The 15,766-nt window shown below is 42.0% G+C and overlaps 1 protein-coding gene and 1 pseudogene across 1 annotated transcript; one reads left to right on the top strand and one right to left on the bottom strand.

Moving 5' to 3' along the window:
* The first annotated feature begins 37 nt into the window (after positions 1–37).
* On the top strand, positions 38–7,014 carry LOC137273705 (uncharacterized; annotated as a pseudogene).
* A 3,925-nt stretch (positions 7,015–10,939) lies between these two features.
* Positions 10,940–15,215, bottom strand: LOC137280744 (uncharacterized). The gene is made up of 4 exons (XM_067811966.1): positions 15,116–15,215; positions 14,256–14,393; positions 13,873–13,935; positions 10,940–11,828 (listed from the first exon to the last, which is right to left on the bottom strand). Exons 1-4 carry the CDS (start codon positions 15,165–15,167, stop codon positions 11,356–11,358), a joined length of 726 nt encoding a protein of 241 aa, XP_067668067.1. The 5' UTR covers positions 15,168–15,215; the 3' UTR covers positions 10,940–11,355.
* Between the last annotated feature and the right edge of the window lie 551 nt (positions 15,216–15,766).

Raw genomic sequence — 15,766 nt, 5'->3', positions numbered from 1 at the left:
CTGCTCCAAGTGAAACATATATAAAAGAAAATATAAGATGGAAATGCAGTACAAGTGAGTGAGTTAGTTTACGCCGTATTCAACAATATTCCAGATACATGGCGGCGGTTTGTAAATAATCGAGTGTCGAAAACGCAATCCAGGGGTCACCAGTATGAGCATCGATCTGTTTCTTCCAAGTCAGCGAGCCTGACCTCCTGATCCCGTTAGTCGTCTCTTACGACAAACATCAAGTGTAATCCGGTTTTCACCGGTGAATTCAGTATGACATTGTAAGGTTAACTTAATCGCTTAACCGATCTGGTCCATTGTGAAGAATCAGTTTCAGGCGGTATAATCTTCTCTCCCAGATGTATCCTCAACAGTGACTTCAGGTCATGCAGGAATCTCCGGTCCGCGGGACAGTCCGCATTGTTCGGATTCAAGACAACAGCTGTGACCAAGGAAACAAATAATACCCAGTGTAGGAACTTCCTTCTTAAATTTCAACACCACCGACACAAGAAGAAGATTATTCACATCGCAGGTGGACACCATTGAAATAAGGGCATCATTTGTTCATGTCACAGGTGGACAGAACTGACATAACAACGTGATTATTCATATCGCAGATGGACACAATTCACTTAAAACGTGACAGGTCATATCGTGTCTAGGCACAACTGATAAAACAACATGACGGTTCATGTCATATCTAGACACAACTGATAAAAGAACATGCCTGTTGACTGGCACTGTATCTAAACACAACAGGGCGAGTGAGTGAGTTTAGTTTTACGCCGCACGCAGCAATATTCGAGGTACATGGAGTCTTTGAATAATCGGGTTTGGTCCAGACAATCCATTGATCAACAAAATGAGCAATGGGAACCGATGACATTGTTTCAACCAAGTCGGCGAGAATGTCCACACGATCCTCTTACGACAAGCACAGTCACCGTTTATAGCAAGCATCGGTTGCTGAAGGCTCATTCTACGCCGGGACATTCGCGGATCTAGACACAACTGATGAAACAACATGATTGTTCACTGGGATTGTATCTAGACACAACTGAAAAAACAACATGATTGTTCAAATCATATCTAAACACAGCTGATAAAACAACATGACTCTTCATGTCGTATCTAGACACAACTGATAAAGCAACATAACTGTTCACTGGGATTGTATCTAGACACAACTGATAAAGCAACATGACTGTTCGTATCATTTATAGACACAACTGATAAAACAACATGACTCTGCATAATGAAGATGACACCATTGTCACAACAACATGGTTTCTTGGAGTCCTTCGTGTCATAGACATAGCCGCAGATTCAATTGTTTAGGACCTTACAGGCTATGTCAGTTCTAACGAATGATATGATCCTTAACAAAGGCCTGTTGTTTTGCTGACTGTCGTGTACTTTAGGAAAACTAGAGAATCGATCATCTAAGCGAAAACACATGAATAGTCGCAAGTGGACACTATTGGCATAATAACATAACTGTTCACATTGGTGAACACCATTGTCATAACAACATGCTTTCTACCCTTTCTTTCTTTCCTTCTTTCTTTAATTCCTTCGCGTCATAGACATACTCGCAGATTCATTTGACCAGAATGTTACAGGTTGTCTGTTTGGACGAGTTGTATGCTACTTCTTGACCAAAGTCTGTTGTTTCATAGATCATGATATTTAGGAAAACTAGGAAATCGGTCATCCAAGCGCAAACACATGAATACATACCTGTGGCTATTCCAACCAGAACGATGATAGCGGCATACAGCGTTAGCTTCATGGTTGCAGTCTGAATACAAACACGTGTGATTGTGGATATATATACACACTCTTTACGGGTAAGACTGTTGTTAAGTGTTCAGGATTTCTTCTTTCCAAACTGTTTACAAGTGTTTAATGCACATTAAGTATCAGTACATATTTGTTCAGCTGTTGAGTCATAAAGTGCTGAATACACACATGTGGAAGTATATTCACTCAATACATCGCTGCAGAGAACACAAGAACAAGAACTGAGTAGATCGTGTTGATATACAAGAGATTGCTGACACGTTCTGAGTTTACATATTTGTACTGCCTGGTTGCAAGATATCATATAAAATATTCCCTTGAAGGTCCGCACACGATTGTTGTTCATGGGTGGTCATTGTGGGTCGGGAGTCGAAGTTTCAAGTGTTCCAAAGTTGAACGTAAATTTTACCCCGATGTATCTCTTGAATTTCAGATACCACTTAGTGACGCAATATCTCCTCGCCAGGTTGGTACATGGAACAAATATGCTGCCTGCTAAACGTTACTCTGTAGCCAGGTACAGTGAAGTAACCACTACATACACCGTATATACATGCTGATTTATTCGATCCCTTATCGATGCTGATCTACATGATTTCATAGATCGATATGGGATCACACAGATGAGCATCAACTTGGGATCACATAGATCACTATCGATAGTTGATAACATACATCAGTATCAATATAAGATCACACAGATCAGAATCGATATGGGATTACAAGTACGAGCGCTCATATGGTATCACACAGATCAGCAGCGATATGTGATCACAAGGATCAGCATCAATATTGGATACATATCAAAATCCATATGCGTGCACATGGGATCACATACATCAGAATCCATAGTGGATATTATAAGTGAGCATCAATGTGGTATCATTTTGAGCAACATCGTTATGGATAACATGGATGAGCATAAATTAAATATGGGATCACATAGATCAGAGTCGACATGGGGTCAGATAGATCGGCATCAATTTGGGATCACATAGATCTGCATTGATATGGGATCACACAAGAACAGCACTGATATGCGATCACATATGTTTTGATTTTACGCTACACTCAACCGTTTTGACGCAAGATTACGCTCCACAACTGCATAATGTGAAACTACGATATGTCAAACTACTAGATGCTGTTTTAAGACCTCAAGCAGGCGATGTCTACCCTCGATATAAGGCGTTTCTCCTAATATGGTGAGTCTCAATAATTTAATGAATGTATTATGAAAATGTACCTCGTACAACTCAACATAATCATGGAACACTTTTTTCGCCGACCTTGAAATGTAGATGTTCAATGGATGGTGTGAAACACTAATTGCAATATCTGTCATCATGCTTTATTAGAAATATTTTCTTGGTCGTTCGGTGCAGTCCAGTGCTTAAAACATTTGCACGTGACTCCAAGGATCCGGTTCCATTCACATCAACGTGTGAAGGCCATTTCTGATGTCCTCGTCCAGAAAATTGCCATGACAGTACTGAAAGTAGCGTAAAACCATACTCACTCGCTCATACACATTACAAAAGGCGAATCCAGGAATTCGAAAACGGTTTAGGAGTTGGGCATTAGGTGTTTGTGGGTTCAGCTAGGGCTTGAGCGTGTTAGATTTGGTATCTTAGTGCGAGTGAAGGTTTCAACCTTAGCGATGACCGGATCATACATACATGCACTATTGATGTAAAAGACTACATCTTACAGTCTGGCAACAAGTTACAGCTGAACAGATGATCTTTCCGCTTGTCGCATCCGTCCATCCACATACCTTGAATGCTGGAACAAATGATCTACTGTAGAGTTCTCTAGAGAATTCCGTGCAGACTGATACTTCATCAATCGGTTGTGCCCCAAAGGCAAGACCGTATTTTCTTGATGCTTTCACAATACCTTATAAACCCAGAAGCCGAGATTACAAAGGAACACCACGGTTGCCTTCAGCAAATTAATTCCACCGATTCAGTGTATTGCAGGATGTGTTTGCTTGATACTGTCATTGTTCTCCTGCAAGACCAAGAACACATTTCGAGCTGGTGAAAACACTGCTGTGCACTCGGATATCGACAAGATTCAAAGCAATAAGCGAAAACCCGAGAGAGTGAGTGAGCTGGGTTTTACGCCATCTTAAGCAATATTCCAACAATAGTTTGGCGTGGGATACCAGAAACGGACCTCACACGTTGTCCGTGGGGAATTGAACTCGGGTCTTTAGCATGGGGATGGGAAACTTTAACGCTATGGTTACACCACCGACCCGGAAACCCAGGATAACACATCGTGTTTCCTTGAGCCCCACTACGCATCCTCGTAGTCATTTTGTACAAAAGTCAGTCACCAAACAGTTAGCATGAATGTGGCGCTAACTTGCAAGGAAACCCTAAAACACAGGCTACATGCCAATCCACACCTAATTCAAAGCCCACGGAATCTAATGTCATGCAAATGGACATCGGTATGCTGCAGAAAATTCACGCTCCGAGCTTTTCCACTCTATAATTAGTTTCTGGAAACAATGATTGGTTAATTCGTTGGTTGTTGATGGTGAATTCAGCAATATACAAGCGATATGATGGTGGTCTGTAAATAATCGAGTCTAGACCAGACAGTCAAGTGAACAACGGCATGAGCATGCATCCAAACAATGGGGACATGATGACATGAGTTTTCAAGTCAACGAGTCTGACCCCATCAGGTTAGTCACCCTTTTTCAGAAGCATATAAGCTGCTTAATTTTCAACTGGTATACACAAGCATCGACATTTACTCGTTCGTTCGTTCTCTCGCTCACTCACTCACTCACTCACTCGTTTATTTATTGGGGGAATTATTCCAAGCATTTGTTAGCTTATTTTGTCTTCATACAACGATAAAATGTGTATGTGGGAGGAAAAGTTCCTGTCTCTTAACATCCGAGTGCATCTTCTGAAAATTCACAGTAAGGCTAGGGGTACGAACTCCTCATCGTAATTAAAGAAACCAAACCATCAAGTAAAAACACTGGTTACACAACATTCCCGTTTTCTGTTGATTGGACTCCGTCTTATTGTGCCATTTAGTGCAATAACCGGTCCCGAATGTCTAGACTAATTCATTTAACTGGATACACAAATATTAATCAGTATGATCCGATGCATCTACGCACTTGTATATTGCAACACCATGCTCATAATCCTTTCAAACACGTCGTAAAGCGTGCTCTGACAAACGGACACCTGGAAATTATGGCGATCTCAAAACGAGACTTTGTCGCTAGAAATGTTTGGTGGTCTGGTTTGGAACTGATATTATATCAGTCTCATTCTGCGTTACAGAACTACGCTGAATATGCTTAAAAACACATAACAGGTGTAACCGGTGAAGTAGATGCATTGTGAATCATTTTACGACATCATCAAACCGAGACAGTATATGACGTCTCACTTAAGGTCATGCTGTCTGCACCTCTCCATAAAGTATAGAGAAATCTAGATTGTTTATGAATAGAGATCCGGTTCGTCTAATGGTTGTGTTGTTAGAACGTGTGGCATAGCGGATTATGTCTGAGGGTCAAGGTTACTTGGTACTTGGTCATCGTACAATCCACCTTTATTACGAACTCTTTGGGGCCATTAAGTAACGACCATTTCAACGACAGGCATTATGGGCAAAACAGCTAAAAGATTTCATGCACCCATATGTTGTTATCATTCCAAACTTCTAAATGCCTCACAAAGAAGTTATCACTAAGAATTGTGCTTTATGCTGTAGCTCCACAGACGCGTTATAGCAATAAGCTCGTTATAATCCCTCCCACTCCACTTTTACATTGTCTACCAAAACCTCGGTGGCGTCGTTTCTCCAATACACATATTAGGTCATCTCTTGCTTTCCCAGAATAACCGCATTTGAGGTTTTTGTTTTGGAGGGACAGATTTTACTTTTCGCTAGAAAGACATCATCCAAGGATTTACTTTTCGTTAGTAAGACCGCTTCCCAGGTTTTACTTTTCCTAACTTTATATGAACATCAACATTCAAATCTTTCAAGATTAAACTCACAATTCAAATGTTTTCACAAGCGGGTGTTGAACCGCAAATCGCAAAACATTTGTGTTTAATCGCAAACGCTCTTCCGCACGCCCACCGGATCGACAAAGGTGGTGGGGTTAAACTATTTTAGTTACTGTCGTTAAATTGATTTTACGTGCTCTTCAGTGATTGTTATGTAGCTTCATTAAATGCTCATCTACAATGTAATTACCCATCATTGACGGTATATATGTTAAAGAAAACACTTCTCCTCGGTTTTGGTAGAAAATGTAAAATCATCCAGGTCGGAACATTTCCCTCCAAACCCTTGTCTACCGAAACCTCAGAGGCATGTTTTCTCCTATACATACATTCACATTACGTTCGTCTGTTATGTAACCTTTGTCTGTTGCAGAGAAAACCACCAAACTTGGAAGTGATCCCACTGAGTTTAAAAGGGTTCATCCTCCTGTTCCATGTTGCCCCCATCGAGAGCAGTAACATCACAGTATCTTCGTTGGCAACTCATAGAAATGTATCCTCATCACCTCCAGCAAAGCAAAGGCCTCATAAAACACTAGGAATCGTCACCACCAACACAGAAGAAAGAACAACATTTTATGTTAATCTTTTCCTAAGGCCCATCGTTTGTATTTCCGGTTTAGTGATGAATGTGATTGGATGTTGTGTACTTCTACACAAATCGTTACGTCGCATATCCTACCGTTATGTGACTGTGGGGTCCTCCTATGTGGAATTCTGCGACTGCCAGCTGACATATGAGCGCAGTATGACGTCATGTATTCTAATTACTTGTCATCTGTTTTGACTGTTTCAACTAAGCACTACATGGAACTTTCCCAAAGTGTCCGCAATCATCATCTGTGTTTTGGCTCTTGAGAGACTGATTGTCATATCCTTTCCGAGCAAGGCAATGACTTTCTTCCTCACTCATTGAGCATTGCTCTGTTTCTTATCATATGTATGTTGCACATTCCTAAAATGGTTCAAACGCGCTTTGTTTGGTTTGTCCATTAAACAGGTTGTCATTTCTAACAACTTACAATAACACAGTATTTAAAATATTTCTCAGATATATTCCACCGTGTCTCCTCTGGCATTGAACATTGGTATCTGGATTTAGTTGACTGTAATCAGACGTCGACGGAAGTTCCTCTTTGGCACAGCTGAACAGGGGTGAGGGGTGAGGAGTGAGTTTAGTTTTCCGCCACACTCAGTAATATTCCTGCCACATGGTGGTGGTTTGTAAATAATCGAGCCTGGATCAGACAATCCAGTGACTACCAACATGAGCATCGATCTGCGCAATTGGGAACTGATGACATGAGTCAACCAAGTCAGCGAGCCTGACCAATCGATCCCGTTAGTCTCCTCTTACGACCAGCATAGTCGCCTTCTATGGCAAGCATGGGTTGCTAAAGGCCTATTCTACCCCGGGACCTTCACGGGTCCAGCTGAACAGGAACACTGGAAGGTGACATTGACCTTGATGACGATTTCAGCGTTTTTCTTAGTCGTGTATATTCCGTTTATCTCTGTACATGTTCTCGAAACACACATTCCACAACGATTTGGGCGAACGGGTCCGGAGAAAAATTTCAGAAACATGATGCATTCTTTGACGTCTCTCGGTTGGTCCATTAACTCCACCAATGACTTCCTCATCGATGTCATCATCAACGTCAAGTTCAGTGTTACGTTAACAAAGATGTGTTGTTCCTCAAAGCAGGACCTGACCATGTCAGCACAAAAACACACAGTCTGGACCACCCGGAACAGTAGCTCACAGGGTAAACAATCGTCCCCAGTAGGGTCCAGCGAAAGAGCGACGGTGGGGTACGGTAGTCTCTAATATCACTAATCCCATGAAACACAGTGTAAAGGTAGTACCTTGTACCTACACGGTGATAGGGAAGTATACTATAGCATCCCAATGTAGAGGAAGAGAAGAGGATACCGATTGGACTTGCACACGGACTAAATACATGTTGGTTTATGGTAATTATAACACTGAGTTTCCTTCCTGTAAATGTTGTCTCGTTCCCTATTATGTCGAAATTGGCAAATGTAAGAACTGTTCCAATAAAGTATTACGACTGAAAGCTATGTTCAGAATAAAATGGTTGATTAATGTTGTACTTGGAAGTACTCCAGGTAAAGACGGCGATCAGCAATTATTCGAGTCTGGACTCCACAAGCCAGTGATCAACAGCATGAGCATCGTTCAACGCAAGTCAGCGAGCCTGACCACCCGATTCCGTTAGTTGGCTATTATGACAAGCATGGACTACTGACTAACTCGGATAACCTATTTAGAGCACTGTAGGCGGGGCTAGGGAAAATAATATGGTTCATTTACTGTACTGTGTCAATCTCATTCGAGATTTTATAACAGTAAGTTAACCCATGGAATGTTGACTTTATTCCTTGTAGCGGTAAAAAACTGAAAACAATACAAGTTCTGTAAATAGTTTCTATATACATATTACTCGTGAACTGAATAATATACAAACTACCTTTGGCCACTTTAATCCATATGAAATAACAGACAATGCGTACATCACTCATTTATGGATGCTTCACACCCGGATGTTGAACATGTGATGTGCATACAAATTACGAAATTACCCAATTGCACTCAATATTATGTTCTTAATTACCAATACATTACTACTGTTTATACCAATCTGATACATTTGTTTACATATTTGTTGTGAACTGAAAGGCATTCGCAAATCGGTAAAAGTGACGGTGATGGTCAAACAATGATAAACAGGTATTAGGAGCATATTAGGACGAGTACATTGTACTGTATAATTCATAAGATTATCTAGATTCACAAGTATGTGTGATCCCATATGGATGTTGATGTATGTGATCCCATATGGATACTGATCTATGTGATCCCATATGGATCTTGATCTATGTGATCCTACATCGATTCTGATCTATGTGATCTCATATGAATGTTGATCAAGTGATCAAGTGATCGCATATCAATGTTGATCTGTATGATCCCATGTCGATGTTGATCTGTGTCATCTTATATGCATGTTGATCTATGTGGTCCCATATCGATGCTGAGCTATATGATGCCATATCAATGCTGGTCTATGTGATTCTACATCGGTGGTGACCTGTGTGATTCCTTATTGATGTTGATCTATGTGATTCCATGTCGATGTTGATGTATGTGATTCTATGTAGATGCTGATGTACGTGATGTCATATGAAAGCTGATTATATCATCCCACATCAGTGCTGATCTGTGCGATCCCTTGTTGATGTTGATCTATGTGATCCCAAATCGATTGTCATCTATTTGATTCCTTATCTATGTTGATCTATGGGATCCCTATCAATTCTGATCTGTATATTCCAATACTAGTATTGATGCTGATCTATATGATGCCATACGGATGCTGACCTAGGCGATGCCATATACATGCTAATTCATGTGATCCCATATCTATGTTGATCTACTTGATCACATACCGATGCTGATCTGTATATTCAAATGCTAGTATCCATGCTCATATATATATCCGATCCCATATCGATGCTGACCTGGGTGCTCCCTCGTTGATGCACATCTCTGCTTGTCTGCTACTCACAGTGACTGCACCATACCTCATTAATGAACCTGAGGGCGGCGTGGTAGCCTTGTGGTTAAAGTGTTGGCTTGTCACGCAAAATCCAGGGTTCGATTACCCACATGGGTACAATATGTGAAGCTCATTTCTGGCATGCCCCGCAGTGATACTGCTGAAATATTGCTTAAAGTGGCGTAAACCAACTCATTTCTGAACCTCCCAAAAACGACCCTTTTGTCGAACGTAAGTCCGCTCATTCTGTCGACACCAAGCCACTCATGTGAAATATGTTGAGCTGGGGCATATTTGATCGATCGATATCAAGCTAAGGATTATAGGTACCTATTACCTATATCGATATTCAGTCCTAAAAGCGATGTAATAGGATAAAGGAACCAGTGCTAAAAAAACCCAAAAAACTACACACCACTTTTGCTGATGCAACCCGAAATGCACATGCATACTGACATTACAAATCAGCCCCAGCGACACGCCACCAACCCCATTGTGAAAAAACACACGTTTGATTAAAATCGTAAGAAAGAGAGAGCTAACGGAGAGCTGAACAAGGAGTCGATCGTCATTGCCAGAACTATCGGCTGCATCAGAGCCATTGTTATCACGTTGATGCAACGATTAAGACAAACTACCAATACGTCAGACAGACCATGGAATGGCCCACCACGTCTGACTACGTCTGGTGATGATCGCCACAAAATTCATCTGAGAATTCTTTTTGTAACGTTGACATCAACGGCAGCGACGGCACTAGGCCACCGTATCAGTCGATGTACAGTGCATTGGAGACTATGTGAACATGGTATTCGAGCACCCTACCGCGGACTGCGTCTGACTCTTCAAAACCGACGTCGTGGACTGACATGGGCCAGTCGGGATCGACGTTGTCAGATGCGTGATTGACGACGTGTGATGTTCAACGACCTGAATAGGTTTTGAGTAATGACGGCCGGTCTTGTGTTTACAGACGAGTGGGTTTAGCGCCGAAATGCGTTCAACCGTTTGGAGCAGGTAGCCTGATAGAGATGGGATCTGCTGCGATTCCAAAACGATAATTTTGCTTGTTGATGACAATCTGAATGCTCGAAGACAAAGGGATAAGGTTTTGGCAACCAATTGTGAGGCCATATTACCAGCAGTTATCACGTCGCATTGTCTACCATCACGATAACGCAAACGACTTTCTTTATAACGCTCTCATCGTTGTTTTGCTGTGGCCATTCTTTACTGCGACATGATACCGATAGAACACTAATGGGACTACCTACAAATTAGAAGACTAAACAGCTGGAACAATGTTTCCCTTTGGAATGGCCACTAGTCACACCTAACGCCCTTCGTCGACTTACATGCTCAATGAGTCGACGTGTTTTGATGTGTTTTGATGCCAATAGTGGACACACTTACTATTGGTTGAACATATGATGACATTCTGGAGAAAAACGACGTATTATGAAATGAAATTGTGTACATTTGCTGTAAAAGTGAACTATGTTTTGAAATATAATAGATGATAATTTATTTATGTTTTTCCTTTTCTTTTCAAGTTTGGTCAAACACCCTGGATACCTTCTGTTTAGCACTAGTTTAGTATACGCATTTCGACCCATGCAGATTCTGTTGTATATGCGGACTGGTGGATACATACCACATGAGAAGTTTTCCTCAATTCATTCACAAATGATGTTTCCTTTTATAACGATTTACAAACAGGAGAAAACGGGGAAAGTTTCCTTTAAGGCTACATTGATCTGCACTGTCATCGAAATATCATTAATCATTGTATATCATGTATGGCGTTGAATCTGATCTGCATGTACGACAGTCATGGTCAGTACTGAAATAATTCTGTCAATACAGAGTCGACTTATACATAATTGGAGAAAACACACAGGTTGTGTGCAATATTTCTATTTAGTGCAAAGGGCACATGTCAACTCCCAGCCGTCGACATAAGGTGGGCAGGGCAGGGCACCACATTTGGCGTCGATCATATACAAGAGATGGCCGTTTGTGTTTGCTTTACCCCCAGGCATGGCTTCTGGTTCACTATCTACACAGACATAATCACTGGGACCAGTTTCTCCAGTACCACCACCAAACAGATAGCCCTTGTATTCCAGGTGCCATCCCGGAAAACACTCGTTCCTGGCAGGTACCATGATGGCACTTGTTTTGTGATGACTCTGGCACACCACACACGGGACATCATCTTGATACAGCCGGTGAAGAGGAGATGTCTTGCTATCTGTTTGATATTCAGAGCCATAGATATAACTTTCTGATGCCTCACTAGTGTGCTTTCCGTAGATGGGTGCTTCGGGGAGGCACAGTGTTGTCCCCGGACCCCCTTTTGCCTGATAATGACTTCCACCGGCATAACCTGAAATTAGTTCAACCATAATTAATGAGATATTGGTACAGTTCTGACCGTAATTAACAGTAATGATGATGAGGGTGAATATTGACTGAACTGCATATGATGTAACCATTTGACATCCTTGGAGCTTCGGGGCAGTCTGTTGGTCACACCGCAGGCACGGGTTCGTTTCCCTACATTGTTTGAAGTCTATTTTTGGTGTCCCCCTTGTGATATTGCTGGAATATTGCTAAAAACGTAAAAATACATACTTAGTAAGTCAATAAGGGGAGTTATTCCGTTTCTAAAATTGTGTAATGCTTTACTGTATTTTTTGAAGCTTCAGTTTAGCAGCCATCGTACAAATACATAAGACTTCAAGCAGACAATTTGTTTACACCGCCTCCTGTTTTGTGCAAAATCAATCCAACTGGTCAAACACATATCAGTGCACAATAGACTTTGGAATCACATAGAAACATGTGATTATGTGTTAGTGCGTGAGTATGGTTTTACGCCGCTTTACGGAATATTCCAGCAATAGTATGGCGGGGAACACCACAGATAGGCCTGACGCATTGTACCCATATCTTCATCGAATGCGGGTCTTCGGTGTGACGAGCGAATGCTTAAACCACCGGCCATATTTTGCGTTAGATCTGAGGAGTGAGTGTCCAGTATTGGCGGATATGTGTTTGTCTCTACGACATATATATTCAGAAAGGTGCAATCAACGTTTCTACTAAACACATCGCGTCTTTCTTATGTAAACTACTCAAAACAGGAAACGCATAGGTAGTATTTTCCCTGTACCTTTCCGAATTTGAATCATTGGTGCCTATGTAATCAGTGAACTCTGACTGCAAACATTTCCGAGTTTGAATCCATTGTCATTGAGGACAACTCGCCAAAACGCACCAATATCTGTTTTCCTCAGTAAATGCAATAATTTGTGAACGGGAAGAAATTCACGCGTTTCCTTTTGCACGCACATTCCATGCATCATTCTCAGTCTTCGATTGCAAGGCAACTGAATGTGTCACAGAGTACCATAGCAAGACTTTGTCATCACTACCAGCAACAAGGGTCACCACGTGATCGCCCCAGGTCAGGTCGACCCCGTGTGACCACGCCCACACCGGCCAGGTTTATTCGGCTTCGACATATGCGGAACAGGTTCACCACAGCATCCTCCACATCATCGGTAGTACCAGGACAATTTCTCATCAGAGTGTGAGGACCGCTTCCGTGAGACTGGTTTTTGTTCAAGAAGACATTTGCGAGGACCTGTCCTTACACGTCAACAGTGGCAACAACGCAGACAGTGGTGTCGCCAACATCTCCCATGGCCATTGCAAAGGTGGAGAACTGTTATTAAGTGATGAGTCACGTTACATGCTGCGACGTCCCGACGGAAGAGCACGTGTGTATCGACGTCGTAACGAACGCTACGCTGCAAATTGTGTGCAGGAAGTGGACAGATGTAGTGGCGAAAGTGTCATGGTTTGGGTTAGCATCTAATACAGTGGCAGGACAGATCTCTTTCAGGTCCAGGGCGATTGGACAGCTCGATGTTACAGTGATGAAATCATCAGACCTCATGTCCTTCCTTTCATGAACCGCCAGAACGTCATTTTTCAGCATGATAACGCCTGGTCGCATACAGCAAGAATAAGCAGGGATTTCCTTGCCCAGACCAACGTTCAGGTTCTTGGTTGGCCCTCACGATCACCGGATCATAACCCTGTTGTACATTTGTGGGACGAATTAGATCTGTTTGTGGCGTTGAGGGCACAAGGCACTTCATCCGGAATATGCTCCAGACTATGGGACACCGATGCCAAGCAAACTTTGATGACAATGGTGGCCACCAAAGATACTGACTGCTCTGCGACCTTGACCTTGGAAGACTTGTCATTTGTGACGTACAGTTTCTTGCACACTGGACCGTTAATGTTCATTCAGGTTTTTTCATGACTGCCCTGTATGAACTGATAACAAATTTCAGCTATGCGTTTCTTGTTTGAGTAGTGTATGTACGTAAAAGGATTTCACAGCTTTTACGTACCTTTGTACACGACATCATTTCCTTTCGGACATGTTGTCCTTCCCCAGCGTGTGAATGTCGCTCCTGCAGCGCCAAATGAAACATGAAAATCAAAGAAAATATCAGATCTCATTAAACGACCACAGTGACGTGTGAGTGAGTTAGTTGTACACCGTATTCAGCAATATTCCAGGTATGTGGCGGCGGGTAAATAATCGAGTGTGGACCTCACAATCAAGGGGTCAACAGCATGAGCATCGACCTGTGTCTTCCAAATCAGCGAGACTGACCACCCGATCCCGTTAGTCGCCTCTTTCGGCAAGCATGGGCTACTGAAGATCAGTTCTATCCCGGTTCTTCATCGGTTATCCAGTATGACATCGTAGAATTAGCTAAGCGTTTACCCGAGCTGGACCAGTATGGAGAGTCGGTTTCAGGCGGTATAATCTTCTCTCCCAGGTGTAGCCTCAACAGTGACTTCAGATCATGCAGGAACCTCCGGTCCGCGGGACAGTCCACATTGTTCTGATTTAAGGTCGCAACTGTGCCCAAGAAAACAAATAGTAGCCAGTTTATGGAACTTCTCTAACTTATAATTGCGTTTGATTTTAATTTCAATCATGGTCGTCAGAGATAAGCTGATGTTGTGCTCGTATAGTAGCAGAATATGTACTTGACATGACCACATGAATTTTTGAAGTGTAGGAAGTTCTTTAAGTGTGACACCATTGACACAACAACCTGACTGCTCATATTCCTGGTGAATACCAATGACATAAGGGCATCATCATTTGTTGATATCCCAGCTAAACACCATTAACATAGCAGCGTGATTATTCTGGTGGACACAATTTTATTTCTGGTGGACACAACTGACAGAACAGAATTATTGTTCATACTGAAGATGGACACCACTGACATTGTTGATATCGCAAGTGGACACAGCTGGCATACCAAAAGGATCGTTCATGTCGCAGGTGGACACAATTATTATAACAACATGATAGTTCATGTCGTAAGTGGATACTATTGGCATAATAACATAACTGTTCACATTGGTGAACATCATTGTCATAACAACATGCTTTCTTTAATTCCTTCGCGTCATAGACATACTCGCAGATTCATTTGATCAGAACGTTACAGGTTGTCTGTTTGGACGAGTTGTATGCTACTTCTTGACCAAAGTCTGTTGTTTCATAGATCATGATATTTACGAAAACTAGAGAATCGATCATCTAAGCGCAAACACGCGAACACAAACCTGTGACTACCCCAACCAGAACGATGATAGCGGCATACAGCGTTAGCTTCATGGTTGCAGTCTGAATACAAACACGTGTGATTGTGGATATATATACACACTCTTTACGGGTATGACTGTTGTTAAGTGTTCAGGATTTCTTCTTTCCAAACTGTTTACAAGTGTTTAATGCACATTAAGTATCAGTACATATTTGTTCAGCTGTTGAGTCATGAAGTGCTGAATACACACATGTGGAAGTATATTCACTCAATACATCGCTGCAGAGAACACAAGAACAACAACTGAGTAGATCGTGTTGATATACAAGAGATTGCTGACACGTTCTGAGTCTACATATTTGTACTGCCTGGTTGCAAGATATCATTTGAAATATTCCCGTCAAGGTCCGCACACGATTGTCGTTGATGGTTGGTCATTGTGGGTCGGGAGTCGAAGTTTCAAGTGATCCAAACTTGAAAGTATTTGTGTTGTTCGGGTAAATTACTGCCATGAGTCTCTTGCATTCCAGATACCACCTAGTGACGCAATATCTCCGCCAGGTTGGTACATGGAAGAAATGTGCTGCCTCCTAAACGTTACTCTTTAGCCAGGTGCAGTGAAGTAATCACTACATACACCGTGTATACATGCTGATTTATTCGATCCCTC

The sequence above is a fragment of the Haliotis asinina genome, chromosome 1 (assembly GCF_037392515.1).
Source record: "Haliotis asinina isolate JCU_RB_2024 chromosome 1, JCU_Hal_asi_v2, whole genome shotgun sequence".
Taxonomy (NCBI): Eukaryota; Metazoa; Mollusca; class Gastropoda; order Lepetellida; family Haliotidae; genus Haliotis; species Haliotis asinina.
Note: the sequence above shows the minus strand (reverse complement) of the source record. Positions and strands in the feature narration are given on the sequence as shown.

Bases quoted from the DNA above. Each gene is read 5' to 3' on its own strand.
- LOC137280744 (XM_067811966.1), bottom strand. From the start codon at position 15,167: ATGAAGCTAACGCTGTATGCCGCTATCATCGTTCTGGTTGGGGTAGTC. The intron at 13,936-14,255 runs GTAAACGCTTAG...TTGGCGCTGCAG, and splicing joins TCCATACTGGTCCAGCTCGG to GAGCGACATTCACACGCTGG. The intron at 11,829-13,872 runs GTACGTAAAAGC...AACTAATTTCAG, and splicing joins AAATGATGTCGTGTACAAAG to GTTATGCCGGTGGAAGTCAT.